This window comes from Tiliqua scincoides, chromosome 3 (genome assembly GCF_035046505.1).
Source record: "Tiliqua scincoides isolate rTilSci1 chromosome 3, rTilSci1.hap2, whole genome shotgun sequence".
In the NCBI taxonomy this organism is placed as follows: Eukaryota; Metazoa; Chordata; class Lepidosauria; order Squamata; family Scincidae; genus Tiliqua; species Tiliqua scincoides.
The window spans coordinates 157,479,804-157,496,165 of record NC_089823.1 but is presented as its reverse complement, the minus strand read 5'-3'; the positions used below and the strand labels follow the sequence as shown (position 1 = coordinate 157,496,165).

Sequence of the window (16,362 nt, the reverse complement as noted above, 5' to 3'; positions counted from 1 at the left end):
AGCCAGTTATTTGACTTTGAAAGAGGGGGGAAAATTCTCATATTTAGTTCTTGGAGGAAGAATACTTTGATTTGTTGTATTTTTTTTCTAAGCAATGCTGTGTTAGTTTCATAGTGAAAATACATAGGCTTGTGAGACCAAAAGGTGTTTGTACAATTATCCCCTGACGTTCCACTTGCTGCCGTGCTATCCTCAGAGGTACACTGGAAGTAATGGCAATGACATCATCATTGATGTCAGAGCTAGAACTCTGCTCACCAGCTCTAGCCTCCTATCACCATTGAAATCTCCCGTCAAAATCTCCCTGCTGGGCAGTGGGTGCTATGTGTACCAGCAAACACCGCCTAGCATACTACTGGTGGTATGCGTAGCACCGGTTGAGAAACACTGCTTTAATGGGAACCTACTTCCATACAGATTTATTTATTTATTTAGCATATTGCATATAATACATGGACATATATCAATTAGACTAGATCAAATGTCAATGTTCGGTTCGTCCAGCCATTCAAGGACAGAGTTACCTTCATTGAAAAAGTCAGACCATGGGCCAGTATACGCCCTCAGTTTGCAGCCAGACACAATGTGGTACATGGTTTGGCAATCATGTTCCACACTGGAGAACCTGCAGTCACACTGTGGGGTAGATACTAGCCCCCATTTAAACACTGAGTCCTGACTAACACCAATGTAGCGTACGGATCCTGTTCAAAGTTTTCCAGTGCTGGCGAGATAAGTCGAAACCTGGAACCTTAAGAGTAGAATCGTCTACACAATTACCCATTTCTGGGCGTTCGACTGCCCATTTAGCTTTCCATTGGGCATTGATGTTAAAATTGTTGTGCAGATTTTGTGCGAGTGCCAGAGAAGGCTTCCTGGATTTAAGCCTACTGATTGATAGATGAGGAAGATCTACAGAAAATGGCTAGGAAAAAGAATGGGACAAAATGGCTACCAAGATTATGACTTTTCTAAAGCTACCATTATAGGAATCTTTTTCTAGAGCTACCATTATAGGAACCCAAGTATGTGAGCTCTCTCTTTGCATACTGGCCATGGAGCTACTGAAGGTCTATATATGGGGAGTTAACACATAGACAAGGCTGCTGGGACTATATAACTTGTCAACACATGCACTTCACAATACCTAGATGGCTTCCCAGTGTTTCCAAGAACATATACTAGCTGTTAAAAGTCAACTATTTTTCATAATTTTTTACATCATACTATGTTCAAAGGGTGATGTCAGATTTTACCTTTTTAGAGTCATTACGGCAAGTGTGGTGTGAGCTCAGCTTCACAACTTACGTCAAAGACATACATACCAACAAGTTGAATTGTTGTATTGCTTCTTATATTTTTAAAAAATCTGCTAACCAACATTCTTGCCTGTTCCCCTATGTGTAATGTAGGTTGTTTGGCTTTTTGTTATTGTTTTGTTGTTGTTTAAAGAGTAACATATATGTTATGTACACACATTCACCAGTAACAGGGGTCGGCCAGGTGGAGCACTGAAGAGTCACCTGGTTGACACCTGAATACACAGGACCTGTGCTCCTTCTAAGCTGTGTGGTTGTGCAGCTCAGAGCTCGGCATTCCCAGAAGTCGGGTGATGATGTACAATATCATTGCTGACTATCTGCATAGCCAGGGAAGGGTAAGTTAACTTTACGTTTCAAGAAGAGCTGCAAAACTAATCTAGAATCTGGGCAGGGAGAGGTGTGTTGGTGATATTAGAGAAGACTGCCATAAAACACCCACCAGAGCTAATGTCTTCCTGTTTCAGACTGAACCACAGTGAAAAGCTATGGAGCTATTTTTCTTCCAGAAGTCTTTCTTGCAGTACTCACATGAGGACAGGAAAAAGTCATATGAGTTCTAATGTCAGTGAAAGCACTGCCAAACACTTCAAGAGAAAGCCTCTGCTTCTCTTGAAGTGTTACATCTGTCTTCATTCAGACTGTGACCTTGACACTCATGTACAACAGCTTCACAGTAAAGCAATAGTTCTGTATTCTCCCAAAAGAGCATGCCAGAAAACAGGAGAGGAACAGAGTAGTGCCTCTGTTATATATTCTTTTAAAAGTTCGAAATCTGGATTGCAGTGAGTTAGGTTTAAGGAAGCAAAGGTCATGTTACAACATCAACAACTGTTGAGCAGCAACAACTTCATAATTTCATTTCTTCTGTGGGGGGGGGGGGGAAAGTTTTGCCAAACAACAGGCTTATTCCTGAAAATGGAGCCTAGGGTTTACTATGCTATTCCAACGTATTTGAAAGATGTTACTATTTTCCTTTGCTTGATATAAAATGCCTGAACACCTGTTAAATGTGCCCACAGGCAATACTTAATAGCTATTGATTGCACTCTTTAGTTAGCAATTTATTGCCTAAAATTGCGTCCATGGCTATTAACTATGACTTTCTAGTTGTAGAAGAGGACAAGATATACATTAATTAACAAAAATCCAAGGTACCTTTGAACTCTTACTTTCAAAAAAGGATAATTAATCACAAGAGGATGGCATTTGTTTAAAAAAAAATGAACAATTTCTTCTCTCAGTTTAATTTTACATCTGGCCTTCACAATTTTGTGAGAATAGAATGATACTTGAGTGCTTCCATTATCCTTTTAGTGAAAGATTCATTTTTCTTAGGTGTCCAAGTTAATCTTTTACAACGTTAGCAATGTGGTAACAATCTCAGTTACCACATTGCTAAAAACAAGTCATTATCAAATTCTTCTAAATACATATGCAGCAGACAACATCATTTTAACCAACTTAAAACACCAATTATCCAAATGCCTCATATGAACTATATGGGACCCACTGTCATTCTTGTTTACCGATACTTCTGATTACCTAAAGATTTCTGAAGCAATGCAAGCCAAGTGGTAATATAAAAAAGATGCATCAGTGGGATAGCATCCATATTCAGTATAAGCTGTACAGCAGCAATAGAGGCCTGCCACACAATTTGCTGTAAACAATGCACCTCACACCTTTGCTTTTATCAGCATAGCATTGCATTGCTGGGTGAGTTTTTACAGATGTACCAGTTCTATTACTGATCCTATTAAGGTTACCTCTCTTTTAATTAAAAGCCTCTCTAAGAAGCCTCTCTTTTAATTTGGTCTGAGACAAAATGGTTCCTCCAGTTCCACCACTCCATCTATACTGGCAAAGTTGAGGGGAAATTTCATGGATTTTTACGAGTCCCATGAAAGAGGGTGTACTTCCTTCCTGTGCTCCCAACATCGTCCAGCAGCAAATGGATGCCATGTCTTTCTCCCACAATTCCCTTCTAGAATGCAAGAAAACTGCCCTAACTCTGATTGGTTTCAGAACGATAGTTCATGATGATGGCATCCTAATATAATTCATTCATCTTCACTGACATTAACAGTGCCATGACCTCATCTTTTTTTCTGGAAGTGGAGAAGTCCTAAGTGATGAAAAGAGACTGAGCAGATGCAGGCTGTTAGAAAAATGTATATACATATATGCAAAAAAGAGAACCTTCTAGAGGTGGAAACTATTTCAGGGGCCCTATTTTTGCTCTAATATACCAAACAGCCAACAAGCAGCACAATCTTGGAAAGAAGTATGCTTTATCCATCAAAAGTTTGGGAAACATAGCTTGAGCATGTAACCAGAGGCACTTTCTAAACTACTACCATCTAAACTGGAAAGACAAAAGAAAAAAACTGAAAAAGAAATATGTTAGCTTGTCTGGATAAAATCACACAAGATGTTCAGCATTCCGACAGGTGATGACTCCTTCTTCAGTGTGCAGTTCTCTCTTTCAGCTGCCCAAATACCATTTTAACAGCCTATACCCCCCCACCAAGAAGCATAAATATTCCACTTCTCTAGATCTATGTGTACACATGCATTACTCTAAAAAAAGTAAGATATTAGTAAACTTACATTACTTCAACAAGTCATAAAAGGTTTATAATGCAATTGTACCATGTTTTCATATGTACTGAATTGTGCATCCATAACGGGTAAAACCAAACATTATCTTCTCTGCTGAACAAGTTAAATAAAAGCACCAATCTCTTGATAATAACTTTGCTTCAATAAAAGCAAAGCATTAGCTGGCATTAGCTGTAGATATTGTTCACAGAAAGGGCCAAAGAGCAGATTTTTCCATTTTTTCAAAAGTACTAATGATAGGAATGGAACACACACAATACCTATATTCATCCTGCGTGAACCGTGGAATGACTGAGGGCTGCAATACAGAAATTTCTACAGTGGTGGTGTTGAACTTCACAGGATCACCATCATCATAGGCAATGATCACGAGCTAGAAACATACAAACACAGTGACTGAATGTACACACTGTAGCCATCTCAGGCCCCAATCCTATCCTTTCCCTCACCCGCCAATGCAGCCACGCTACTCAAGCATGTACTGCATCCTGCGGGGGGGGGGGGGAGGTGTTGGTCAGTCCCAGAGATCCCCTCCAGGTATGGAAACATTACCCAGGGGCAAACCTCCAGTGCAGGAATGGGTCTACTTGAACCTGCGCCAGCTTACTGGGAAGGTGGGAAGGTTGATCAAGGCCTGAAAGGGGGATAGGATATTGGTGCTGCCAATATTGCCCCCTTCCAATCCCAGTTCTGCCCTGTCTCTTTCCTGTTCCTCCCCTTCATGCCCCAATCTGCCACCCACACTAACTTACTGGCACTGGCAGTTGTAGATAATCGGCTGGTTCTGCTGCCTCTGGGCCACTTGCAGTAGTGGCCTGGCTGCTCCAAATGGCCCAGGCTGGGCTCCGGATCTTGTGGATGCCGCCGCCAAGACCACCTAATTGCCCCTGGCCTGGCCCAGTCCTCCCCAGCTGTCACATTATGTGCTCTGGCAGAGGTTCTGAGGCCTGTCACTGGTGCCATGGGGCTTATCAGCTCCCACGCTGTTGATGGTGAGCTGCAGAACAACAGAGCAGCTGTGGCACCAGCAGCCCTGGCATTACGCTGGCAGATCATAAGGCCTAGATAGATTTGGCTATTAGTCCATTCTAAGGACAATATTTGAATCTCGGCAAACAGAATTTAGAAATTTAGAGATAACGTATATAACTGACTGTGGAGAATACACAGCCCAATTCTATGCATGTCTACTCAGAAGCAGGTTGCATTATAGTCAACAGAGCTTACTCCCAGGTAAGCATGGATAAGATTGCAACCTGTCTCTCATAATGTTCTCATAAAAGAACACCAATATAGGTGTTCTTTTTTTTAATGTAAGGTACTGGGTATATACAAATAACTTATGGTTTAATCCTATATACATCAGAAGAAAGTCCTACTGGTTTCAGTAGACTTAGTGCCTGGTAAGTGCATATAGGACTGCACCCTTAAGGCACAATCCATTGCTACTTGGAAGTAAGCCCCATTGAGTTCTATAGGATTTACTCCTACACAAGTGTGCATGGGATTTGCAGTCTTGGTGAATTAAAATTAACATCAACATAGGGAAACACTGTATCTTCTACATATTGTTTTTGCATTGACTGAGGGCCCAATCCTATCCCACTTTCCAGCTCTGGTGTAGCCACAATGCAGCCCCATGGTAAGGGAACACATGTTCCCATCCCTTGAGAAGGCCCCAGTGACTGCCCCTCCACCACAGGATGCAGCGCATACCCCACTGGCACAACTGCATCAGCACTGGAAAATTGGATAGGATTGGGCCCTAAGTTACTGGAAGGGACACAAGCCTCTAATTTTTGATGGTTCCAAAATAATACTGTATTTTATGGAATATCTGTGGCAGCACTTTCCTCTGTTTCGGAATTCATCAAAGTCACAGGGCTATGTTCCGTTCACTTATTAAAAACAAACATGCTTCATTTCTGTCATAGTTTCACACATTTATGTAAACAAATAAACAAAGCCAGAAACCATGGTTTGAGGTTATACAAACAGATGGTGTTTTCCAAGAAGACAGATGAGCAGGTTAAAATAGTCAGAATCACTGAAAGTACCCTTTCTGGTTTGATGGCATATTTTTCCATTTCTGTTAGAAAAAGGTATGATTAAAAAGGAACAGCTAGAACCCAGGAGATCAGGCAGCAAACATTAATTATCATAACCTGAACCTGTTCTTCCTTTAGCGAGACAACCCTTGCCCCCAAAGTAAGCTGAATTCAATCTGTGGTAAATAATATAATGCAATTTGTACTTTTAAAGTGACAGTACTATCTGACTTCCTACAGAACACAAACAGAAGTTGGAAATATTAAATGATGCACTCGGTATCCTCAGCAAAAAGACAGAAAAGGAAATGCAACATAAGATCTCAATAGCTAGAAAAAGCAGGTGGATCAGCTGACAATTTTATACACACGTTTATTGGCTGTGGATCCCATCAGGGTTGTAGGATTTGATTCACGGAAGTGGTTTGAATATAACTCACACCACCATTTGCAGGAACACACACACACACACACACACGTTTCTAGGGAACAACCCTTTTATCCTTTGCAATTCCTTTTATACTGGAGGAATTGGGATGGAAATTGTCTTGAGCTTAGTATGATCTACTGAACAGATGCCTGAATATTCTGAACTGAGAACAAGAATGACTGCACTTGCCAAATATCACAACATGCTGTCTTCTGTTGAAAACATGAACAGAAGTAGGATGACATTGTGTCACGGCAGCTGCATGTACTGACATAGTTTTGTAGGATGGAAAACAACAAAAATTCTAAATTCAGTACCATTTATTTGATATTAGCAGTGTATTATCACACACATAACCTCAAATGATGCAATAAAGAACTACTCAAAGGATGATATTAGAACAAATATAATTATGAATTTATCTTACGTGTCCATAGCACTTGTAGGTCCATAGGAATTGTAATCTAATTTGTAATGTGGTTTTTTTAATGAGGCAGTAAGTTCTTCATATACTATAGTATTTTGCTCCAGGATCTCTCTAGGGATCCACTCCCTGCCTTCCACAATAATTGTTCAGTGCTCTCACTGGGAAAGTGGGCTTATGGAACACGATGACAGAGAGTAACTACAAACATGTGACTTCCTAGCATATTTTATACAGTTCTACCTCAAGGAACAAAAATGCAATAAAATAACTAAATGTATCGGATGCCAATCCAACCACTACATACATGCTTGCGAAATTCTTTGTGGCGGCAATAAATATTCGTAGGAAGATGATTAAGGATGATGCCTCCCTTATTTAGCCCAGGCGTTATGGGCACGTGAGGCTCCTTTATCTACCAGATTTGATAAATTGGATGAATGCTTTTATTATGTTTATAGATTTTAGTTTATTTTAGAAATTAATTTAGTATAACAGAGTTTTACAGATTTATTAACCAACAGTAAATCTTAGTTTCATTTTAAAGTATTATTCCATTGAAATATATAATCAATTTTTTCTTTTTAAGTTGCCCTTGAGATTGGTTATGACTCTTATGATAGGAAATATCATAAGATATTTTTATGGTATCTGTTAATGTGTTTTAATATGTTTTTATCTGTTTGTTAAATTATGTTTTAATCTGTTTTTAACATGTTGTAAGCCGCCCTGGGTCCCTTTGGGGAGAAGGGTGGGGTATAAATAAAGTTTATTATTATTATTATTATTATTATTATTATTATTATTATTATTATTATTATTATTATTAAATGTTCGTAAAGTTGTATTGTTACTTTTATGCTGTTTTGAAACCGTTAAATAAACTACTACTACTACAACTAAATGAAAAGTGGGTAGGTCTACATTCCAAAGCACACAAATGTGGATGCAAGTTTCATTCAAGGTCAATGGGACTTTCCTTTCAAATTGCTGTGTTTGGTATAGACATGCAAGCTGATCATCTGAAAAACACACTTAAAAGAAATAACTGCTGAAGATAGATGCATGTGAGTTCAGATCAAGTAAACTGCTTCCATTGTTCCAATGGGGTAGCACTATTATGCATTTGGTAAAACATACTAAACTACACACAGATGTCATTACCTTGAACAGTGTACTTGGTTCTTCATTAAGGTTCACTCGAGTTACGACCCGTCCAGAATCTTCCTCAACATCAAAGATGCTTGCACTGTAAGTGAACTGGAAAACATCTACTTTATACCTCACTCGACTTGCTGGTGTTCCCTATAAGAAACACAAATATTTTCCATTGAATACACAGACAGGAACGGAAGCCTGAACATTTCCAATATATCCCAATCTTATTATGCTGGCATACTATCTGAGGCCCAATCCCATCCAATTTTCCAGTGCCGGTGCAGCAGTGCCAATGGGGCGTGCAATGCTTCCTGTGGTGGGGAGGCAGTCATGGAGGTCTCCTCAAGGTAAGGGAACGTTTGTTCCATTATCTTGGGGCTGCATTGTGATTGCACCAGTGCTGGAAAGTTGGATAGGATTGGGCCCAATATTAGTTGAATTTAAAAATTTATTTTACTAATTTTATTTAGGGATGTTCTGGGCCATTTTTCAGCTTAAGACTTCCAACAATTCCATTTTTTACAACAACAAAAAATAGAGCAATTAAAAGAAAATATATCAATAACAACAAAACACTAACAATAGACAACATAATGTCTCAGTAGAACATGTTACAAACTGGCACTCAATACTCATAATGATGGGTTGACCCTACTCGTGTGATAGAAACTTTGCTCAAGGCCAGAACAAAGTGGAAACTTTGCATCTTCCATTGGAGTATCTCCACTATGGTATATTATAGCACCCCATGCTCTAGATCAGGGGTGTCCAAACTTTTTGGCAGGAGGGCCACATCATCTCTCTAACACTGTGTCAGGGGCAGAATTAAATTAAAATTCACATTTGAATAAATTTACATAAATGAATATATTAAGAGATGGAACTTGTATGAATGAATGAAGGTCTTGCAATAGCTCACAGCCTATAAAAATCCTTGCACAAAGCAAGGCTAGCCTTTCCTTCACTGCCACTGCTACATCACAGATGTGAAACAGCAAGCAGTGGAGGGAACCCTTGTCCCACAGCTCATGCGAGAGGTCAAACAGTCATCTTCACACTGAGATCAGTTGCGTCAGGCCAGCATGGGCTCCAGCAAGTCTCCGGAGGGCCAGATACTCATTGGAGACTGGGGGCTCCCCGCGGGCCAGATTGTGAATCCCTGAGGGCCGCAAGTGGCCCCCGGGCCAGAGTTTGGGCACCCCTGCTCTAGATCAAAAGACTTAGCTCCCTGTGAACCAGGAAGATCATTTCTGCTTCTTCACCCCTCTTCCTCCTCTGCCTCCCAATTTACTCCTTCCCTTCCTTGAAGTTCCAAGCACAGCTGTCCAGCTGAACCAGCTGCAGGCCTCTTCCCTTGAAGCACCAAGCCTAGCTTCCTGTTATGTAGCCAACCTCAACCCTCCTCTCCATTTCCACTCTTCCACCTCTGACACCAGGGTAACATGCTCACGAAGCACCACAGCAACCTTTTCTGTAGCTGACATAAGGCTGATCACTATAAAGCTGAAATCACAAGAAAGCTGAAGGAGACGGTGAGATAAGAAGAAAGCAAGCTCCCTTTCTACCAGAGAATAGTGAGACGCTTTAAACCCAGACTCTAGCCTCTACTTTTTATTATATTTGGGACCTCTTTATGACTTTAATAATAATAATAATAATAATAATAATAATAATAATAATAATAATAATAACTTTATTTTTACCCCGCCTTTCTCCCCGAAGGGACTCAAGGCGGCTTACAACATATTAAAAACATAATTTAAAAACAAATAAAAACATATTAACACATCATAAAAAACAGCAGTCAGAGTAAAAAATAGGTAAAAAGAGCATAGAGCAGCAGCAAGTCATAAAAGAATCAGGCCTGTAAAAAATATTAAAAGATGTTAAAAAGATGTTAAAAAGCCGAGAACTCAGAAGGTTTGTTTAAACAGAAGGGTCTTCAGGCCTCACCGAAAGGTCTCAAGAGAGGGAGCCATTCTTAAGTCAAGGGGAAGGGAGTTCCATAGCGCTGGTGCCACTACTGAGAAGGCCCTATTTCTTGCAGCCGCCCCACGTACCTCCCTAGGCGGCGGCACTTGTAAAACGGCCTTCTCTGATGACCTAAGAGGACGAGCTGGATTGTACGGACTTTAGATTGCTTAGTGAAAAGTTACAAAAATGAAAGTTGTTTTGAAAACAGATTATCTGAGAAGCCAATCGCAAGTCGCAGGACAGGGACTGGAGGTATAAAACTGGGCAGGATGCATGGGAAGAGTTGTCACCAAGAGAACCCACTTTTTGGATTATATTTTGGAGTACTTGACATTCTTTGGGAGAGACATCAACCTTGGTTATAGCCAACATAGATGAGATCTGTGAATTGCAAGGGAAGCAGGCTGTGTGGCTAGTTAAAGTCAGTGGCAAAGTTATTTGACACTCAGGGCACATACATTTTTGTCATCTTCCATACAGCAAAATCATTTATTTATTTTATTGGTATTTTTATACCACCCTTTCTCTAAGGAGCTCAGGGTGGTGTGCATGGTTCCTCCACTTTTTTTGTCCTCACAACAACCCTGTGAGGTAGGTGCGGCTGAGAGAGAGTAGTAGTCATGACATAAAATAAATGATAATAATGGTCAGAAAATAAATGCAGTGAATATTTCCCCACAAACATTGGATGAATGGCAGTACCCTCCCCTGCACATAGTAGTCAGTGACATACTGCCCCTGTATCTGGAGGTTCAATGTAGCCATCATGGTTAATTACCACTAATAGACTATTGTCCACCATCAATGTTTAGAATAAGAACATAAGAACAGCCCCACTGGATCAGGCCATAGGCCCATCTAATCCAGCTTCCTGTATCTCACAGCGGCCCACCAAATGCCCCAGGGAGCACACCAGATAACAAGAGACCTCATCCTGGTGCCCTCCCTTGCATCTGGCATTCTGACGTAACCCATTTCTAAAATCAGGAGGTTGCGCATACACATCATGGCTTGTACCCTGTAATGGATTTTTCCTCCAGAAACTTGTCCAATCCCCTTTTAAAGGCATCCAGGCCAGTCGCCATCACCACATCCTGTGGTAAGGAGTTCCACAGACCAACCACACGCTGAGTAAAGAAATATTTTCTCTTGTCTGTTCTAACTCTTCCAACACTCAATTTTAGTGGATGTCCCCTGGTTCTGGTGTTAGTTTGGTGTCGGCCGCAAACTGTGCAACCTCACTGCTCACCCCTGTCTCCAGGTCATTTATGAAGAGGTTGAAAAGCACCGGTCCCAGGACAGATCCTTGGGGCACACCGCTTTTCACCCCTCTCCATTGTGAAAATTGCCCATTGACACCCACTCTCTGCTTCCTGGCCTCCAACCAGTTCTCAATCCATGAGAGGACCTGTCCTCTAATTCCCTGACTGTGGAGTTTTTTCAGTAGCCTTTGGTGAGGGACCATGTCGAACGCCTTCTGAAAGTCCAGATATATAATGTCCACGGGTTCTCCCGCATCCACATGCCTGCTGACCTTTTCAAAGAATTCTATAAGGTTCGTGAGGCAAGACTTACCCTTACAGAAGCCATGCTGATTCTCCCTCAGCAAGGTCTGTTCATCTATGTGTTTTGAGATTCTGTCTTTGATGAGGCATTCCACCATCTTACCCAGTATAGATGTTAGGCTGACCGGCCTATAGTTTCCCGGGTCCCCCCTCTTTCCCTTTTTAAAGATAGGCGTGACATTTGCAATGCTCCAATCTTTTGGCACCATGGCCGTTTTGAGGGACAAGTTGCATATCTTAATCAAGAGATCAGCAACTTCATTCTGATCTACTTTAAAAAGTCATCTAAGTACAACACCCAACCTTCCCACCAGTGGCATTACTAGGGTTGGTGTCACCCAGTCTGGTAACTCATGGTGTCAACCCATTAACTTTATTTATTTTACTCTAGAGCAGGACAGGTTACCCAACCAATCAGTAACCACCAAAAATAAGTGGCCAATTTGATGACACTCACTCAACTGAATAGGAGTTCAACTGTTAGCTCTGATACATGGACAAGGAGCTGACTCATAATAACACTTATTGGTTCCACGCTGTATCATAATAACACCTCTTTAGCTCTCAGAACTCTCAGACTAATTGGTCAGTTTTGAGTTAAAGAAATCCACTTTTTGTGACATAAGGCAGTTGTGTTTTTATTTTCTGGTTATTTGGCTATAGCTTTTGACAGAACATAGATACTTCAATGTTGTTTGTTTCATTACATTCTACATTAAATTACACATTGAATGATTTACATTCTACATTCAATTACACATTGAATGATATATAACATGATGGTATTATTCCTAAAAACCACGATTTCCACAATTTTGGTCACTCGTAGTGTCACCTCATAACATTTCATTGGTCTTCTCATTGGTCAGTCTCATTGGTCTGTTCTGAGTTAAGGAAATGTACTTTTTGTCACATAAGACAATTGCATTATTGTTTTCTAGTTTTTTGGTCATTTGTGGGGTCAGCCCCTCCCAACAGTGGCACCCAGGGAAGCCCACCCTCCCACCCCCTGCCAGCTTTGCCACTGGATAAAGTTAATAGCTCGGAACACACATAGGTATGCATTGCTTAGGAATGGTAGATATTTTAGCATTTTCTTTTGGATTCTGTGATTTTGATACTTGGCAAATTTTGGTGCAACTTCAAAAACTAGGGTAAAACCTGGATTCTTTGGTTCTTAGCACATGGTATAAATGTTTGGGATGCTTTGCTTTGCTTGCTTGCTTGGAATACAAACAGTACTGGTGGTTTCTTTTTCCACGCAAGCATGCTTTGCTTTCCTTGCTTGCTTGTGTGAAAAAAAAATAAACCAATATTGTTTGTATTCCAGGGATTATCTTTGCCTTTTTCTTCAGATAAGTCTCAAGAAGATCATACTGAGAAGGAGTTCAGTTGCCAGGGTCAGGGGGTGGATTTGGGATATAAATCAACTTCCAATGCTTTGATCCTATACACTCTTTCCTGAGAGTAAGTCTCACTGAAAAAGTGGGGTTTGTTTTCAAGCAAACATGTATAAGGTTCTGCTGTAAGATAATGATGTGCTTGCACTTGTAGTGCTATCTTGCAGAGAATGTTAATTGGTTTAAGTGCAAGTAGGTCATGAATCTCAATGATAGTCACAACTTTGATACCAATTAAATCAGCAATCAGCATGTTTCTCAATTTAAACTTGACACATGCAGCAAAAATATCTTCCTCTGAACTACAGCAGCTCTTAAGGTGACTCTGTCACATCTTTTCTTGTGATGAAAGTTCTTCTAAGCAGCGAGCTTCACAGAGACAGTGTAAAGTTGAATGATGATAAACATTTTCCAGAACATGCTAATTACTGATCTCACATCAAAGGAATGCACTTTGTAGTCATCTTTACAACACAAAAACTATGGGAAAGTCAAAATAATCATGTAAAATCAGCTCTCTGATCATTTTGTTGAACTAAATTGCCATTACCCCTGCTAACTGAGTAAGAGGCACTTTTTCAAGTGGGTGCTCCTTTTTTTAGCAGGGGGAGAGTGACTGGCCCACCTCACCCCAGCACTGTCTGTTCTAGTGGCTGTCTGCTGGTATTCATTTGCATCTTTTTAGATTGTGAGCCCTTTTGGGACAGGGAGCCATTTAGTTATTTGATTTTTCTCTGTAAACCGCTTTGTGAACTTTGAGTTGAAAAGCGGTATATAAATACTGTTAATAATAATTAATAATAATTTTCAACCTGCAATTATTTGAAGTAACCAGGTTCATGCCAGAGGCTTTATAAGTATGAAGTTTATAATGAGTATATATTAATCCAGCAATAGTACCTATTATATGTTGATATCTCTGTATCAATTTATATTTTAACTTGTATCTTCCAAGGAAGAAAGTAGCAGTACATGCAGAAAATCAAATTCCAAGATTAATAGTGACAAATGGTGAGTTTGAAATTAACTTGTCTGCATTCCGATGTGGCTGAGATGAGGCAGAAGGGAAAATACTGCCAGGAGCGTAGGGTAGAGTAGCCCATATTGTCTTGAAATCACTGGGATATTTCTGTTGTTCTGTGGAGGACTCTCCTCACAAAATGCTTTGAAACCGCTTCTTCTCTGATGAGTTGTGAGATGAAAGCTCTACTGAGGGAATTTGCAATTCCCACCACTGTGGGAAAGCAACAGTGTTTTCCACACCTTCCATTATCCACGCACTGTTTTTCCCTTAAGTTTTTCACCATTGTATTTTATTGATGGTTATTAGATGGCAAGCTTCATTGAGGATGTGATCAATAACAACAAAACTATTCTGCATCATATTAGTACATACAGTTTGAAGTCACCAATCATTTTAATGAAAATGTCAGTGAAAATTGGTATTTGAAGTTTTGCCTTATTAAGAAAGATGTAGGCACTCAGATGGAATCTGGTTGTATTTAGATAATAGGATAGCATTTGTTTCTTTTGTAAAACTGCTCATGCACGTTGAAACTGCATTATACAGACCGTGACCAATTCAAAGAAATCAACACATTCACCAAAATGTCAGGTTTGTTTTTGCTTTGTTATTAGGATGCCCCATATTTTCATCTTCCCTCCCAATATAGGCAATACTTATGTGAAGAAAAGTGAACACATTGTGGCGTAATTAGCTGCATGATTGATTAGTGATTAGTGACTAGATATGCATTCATTTTTTCCCCTCACAAGCATCAATTTAAACAACTACATCTTTCTAAATAAGCCCAAACATCAAATTATGCAGAACTGAGAAGTTCTCAGAACATAAGAAAATCTAGATACCGTGGCTACATTTAGTACATAATGTGTACTTGAGTGAGAAAGGCAAGTAAAGAAGAAAACCATGCACAATGAACAAGACTCACACCAACTGGCTTTAATTCATGTTGGTGTTGCCTGGGCGATGTTCCTAGAGTTCTTGGGCTCTTACCAGGATAGATAGTGTACTTGTAGGGGGACTGTATTTATTTTATTTATTTAAAGAATTTATATCGCCCCAGGCAGTGGCCATATGGTTAAATATTTACTTTGGAGATCAGTTCCCATCCAATAAAGTTTTTCTAGGCTCTTCAGCCTAGAAAATGCGCCTGTGGGGGGGACATGATTGAGACATACAAAATTATGCACGGGAAGGATAGAGTGGATAGAGAGATGTTCTTTATACTCTCACATAACACCAGAACCAGGGCACATCCACTAAAATTGAGTGTTGGGAGAGTTAGACAAGAGAAAATATTTCTTTACTCAGTGTGTGGTTGGTCTGTGGAACTCCTTGCCACAAGATGTGGTGATGGTGACTGGCCTGGACGCCTTTAAAAGGGGATTGGACAAGTTTCTGGAGAAAAAATCCATTATAGGGTACAAGCCATGATGTGTATTCGCAACCTCCTGATTTTAGAAATGGGCTATGTCAGAATGCCAGATGCAAGGGAGGGCACCAGGATGAGGTCTCTTGTTATCTGATGTGCTCCCTGGGGCATTTGGTGGGCTGCTGTGAGATACAGGAAGCTGGACTAGATGGGCCTATGGCCTGATCCAGTGGGGATGGTCTTATGTTCTTAAAGTTATTAAATTTATGCCATTCATTCTGAAGCACGCTTTCCAAAGGTCTTTACTGAGAGTTGGTGTTGCTGGAGGGATGAAAGAGCATGCCTGGAGCTGGAACTCAACAGTGACTCAACAAAGACTCCAATGCACCTAAGGCCTATACTCTAAGGTTTTTTCTTCTTTCACTTTTTAGAGTTTAATGTTATGTTTATAATGTCATTTCGGAGTTCATTTGACGCCTTTTAAAACTCCTTTCTGTGAAACCCTTGGGGACAGGCCCACTAACATGGAGGGAAAAAATCCTCTAAGATGCTTGGGTCCATGGGTTAGAGAACTGATTTTCAACCTTTTCCATCTCTAGGCACAATGATAAGGCACTAAAATTATCAAGGTACACCATCAGGTTTTTGATAACTGGCAAGGCACACCATGCTGCCAGTGCGGGTCTCACATCCCCATTGGCCCTACTAATAAATGACCTTCCCCCAAATTCTTGTGGCACACCTGTGAACCACTTGCAGCACACCAATGTGCCATGGAACAGTGGTTGAAAATGGCTAGGTTAGACTGAGATACAAATCAAAATAATGATGACTGTTATTCTGGGCGGGGGGAGGGTGGACAGTGAGTGGCCCTGGGGGCGGGTGGGCAGGTGGGAAGTGGGAGGTGGGGCTGGGATTCGGCAGTTATGCCGGATCCCAACTCCTATTCATGGGGAGAATGGAGCAGCTTGAAGCCGCTCTGCTCTCTTCAAACTTGCACCACCAAGGAGAACCATAGGGGCC

At 40.6% G+C, this 16,362-nt stretch overlaps 1 protein-coding gene across 6 annotated transcripts in view; it reads right to left on the bottom strand.

Annotated features, from left to right (window-relative positions):
* Positions 1-16,362, bottom strand: part of PCDH15 (protocadherin related 15) — a 455,608-nt gene that overhangs the window by 109,943 nt on the left and 329,303 nt on the right. For all 6 annotated transcript variants that reach the window (XM_066618750.1, XM_066618749.1, XM_066618751.1 and 3 more), the window contains 2 exons: positions 8,011-8,151; positions 4,205-4,317 (listed from right to left, as the gene is read on the bottom strand). In XM_066618750.1, coding sequence (XP_066474847.1) covers positions 4,205-4,317; positions 8,011-8,151 — 254 coding nt within the window. The remainder of the gene's footprint in view (positions 1-4,204; positions 4,318-8,010; positions 8,152-16,362) is intronic.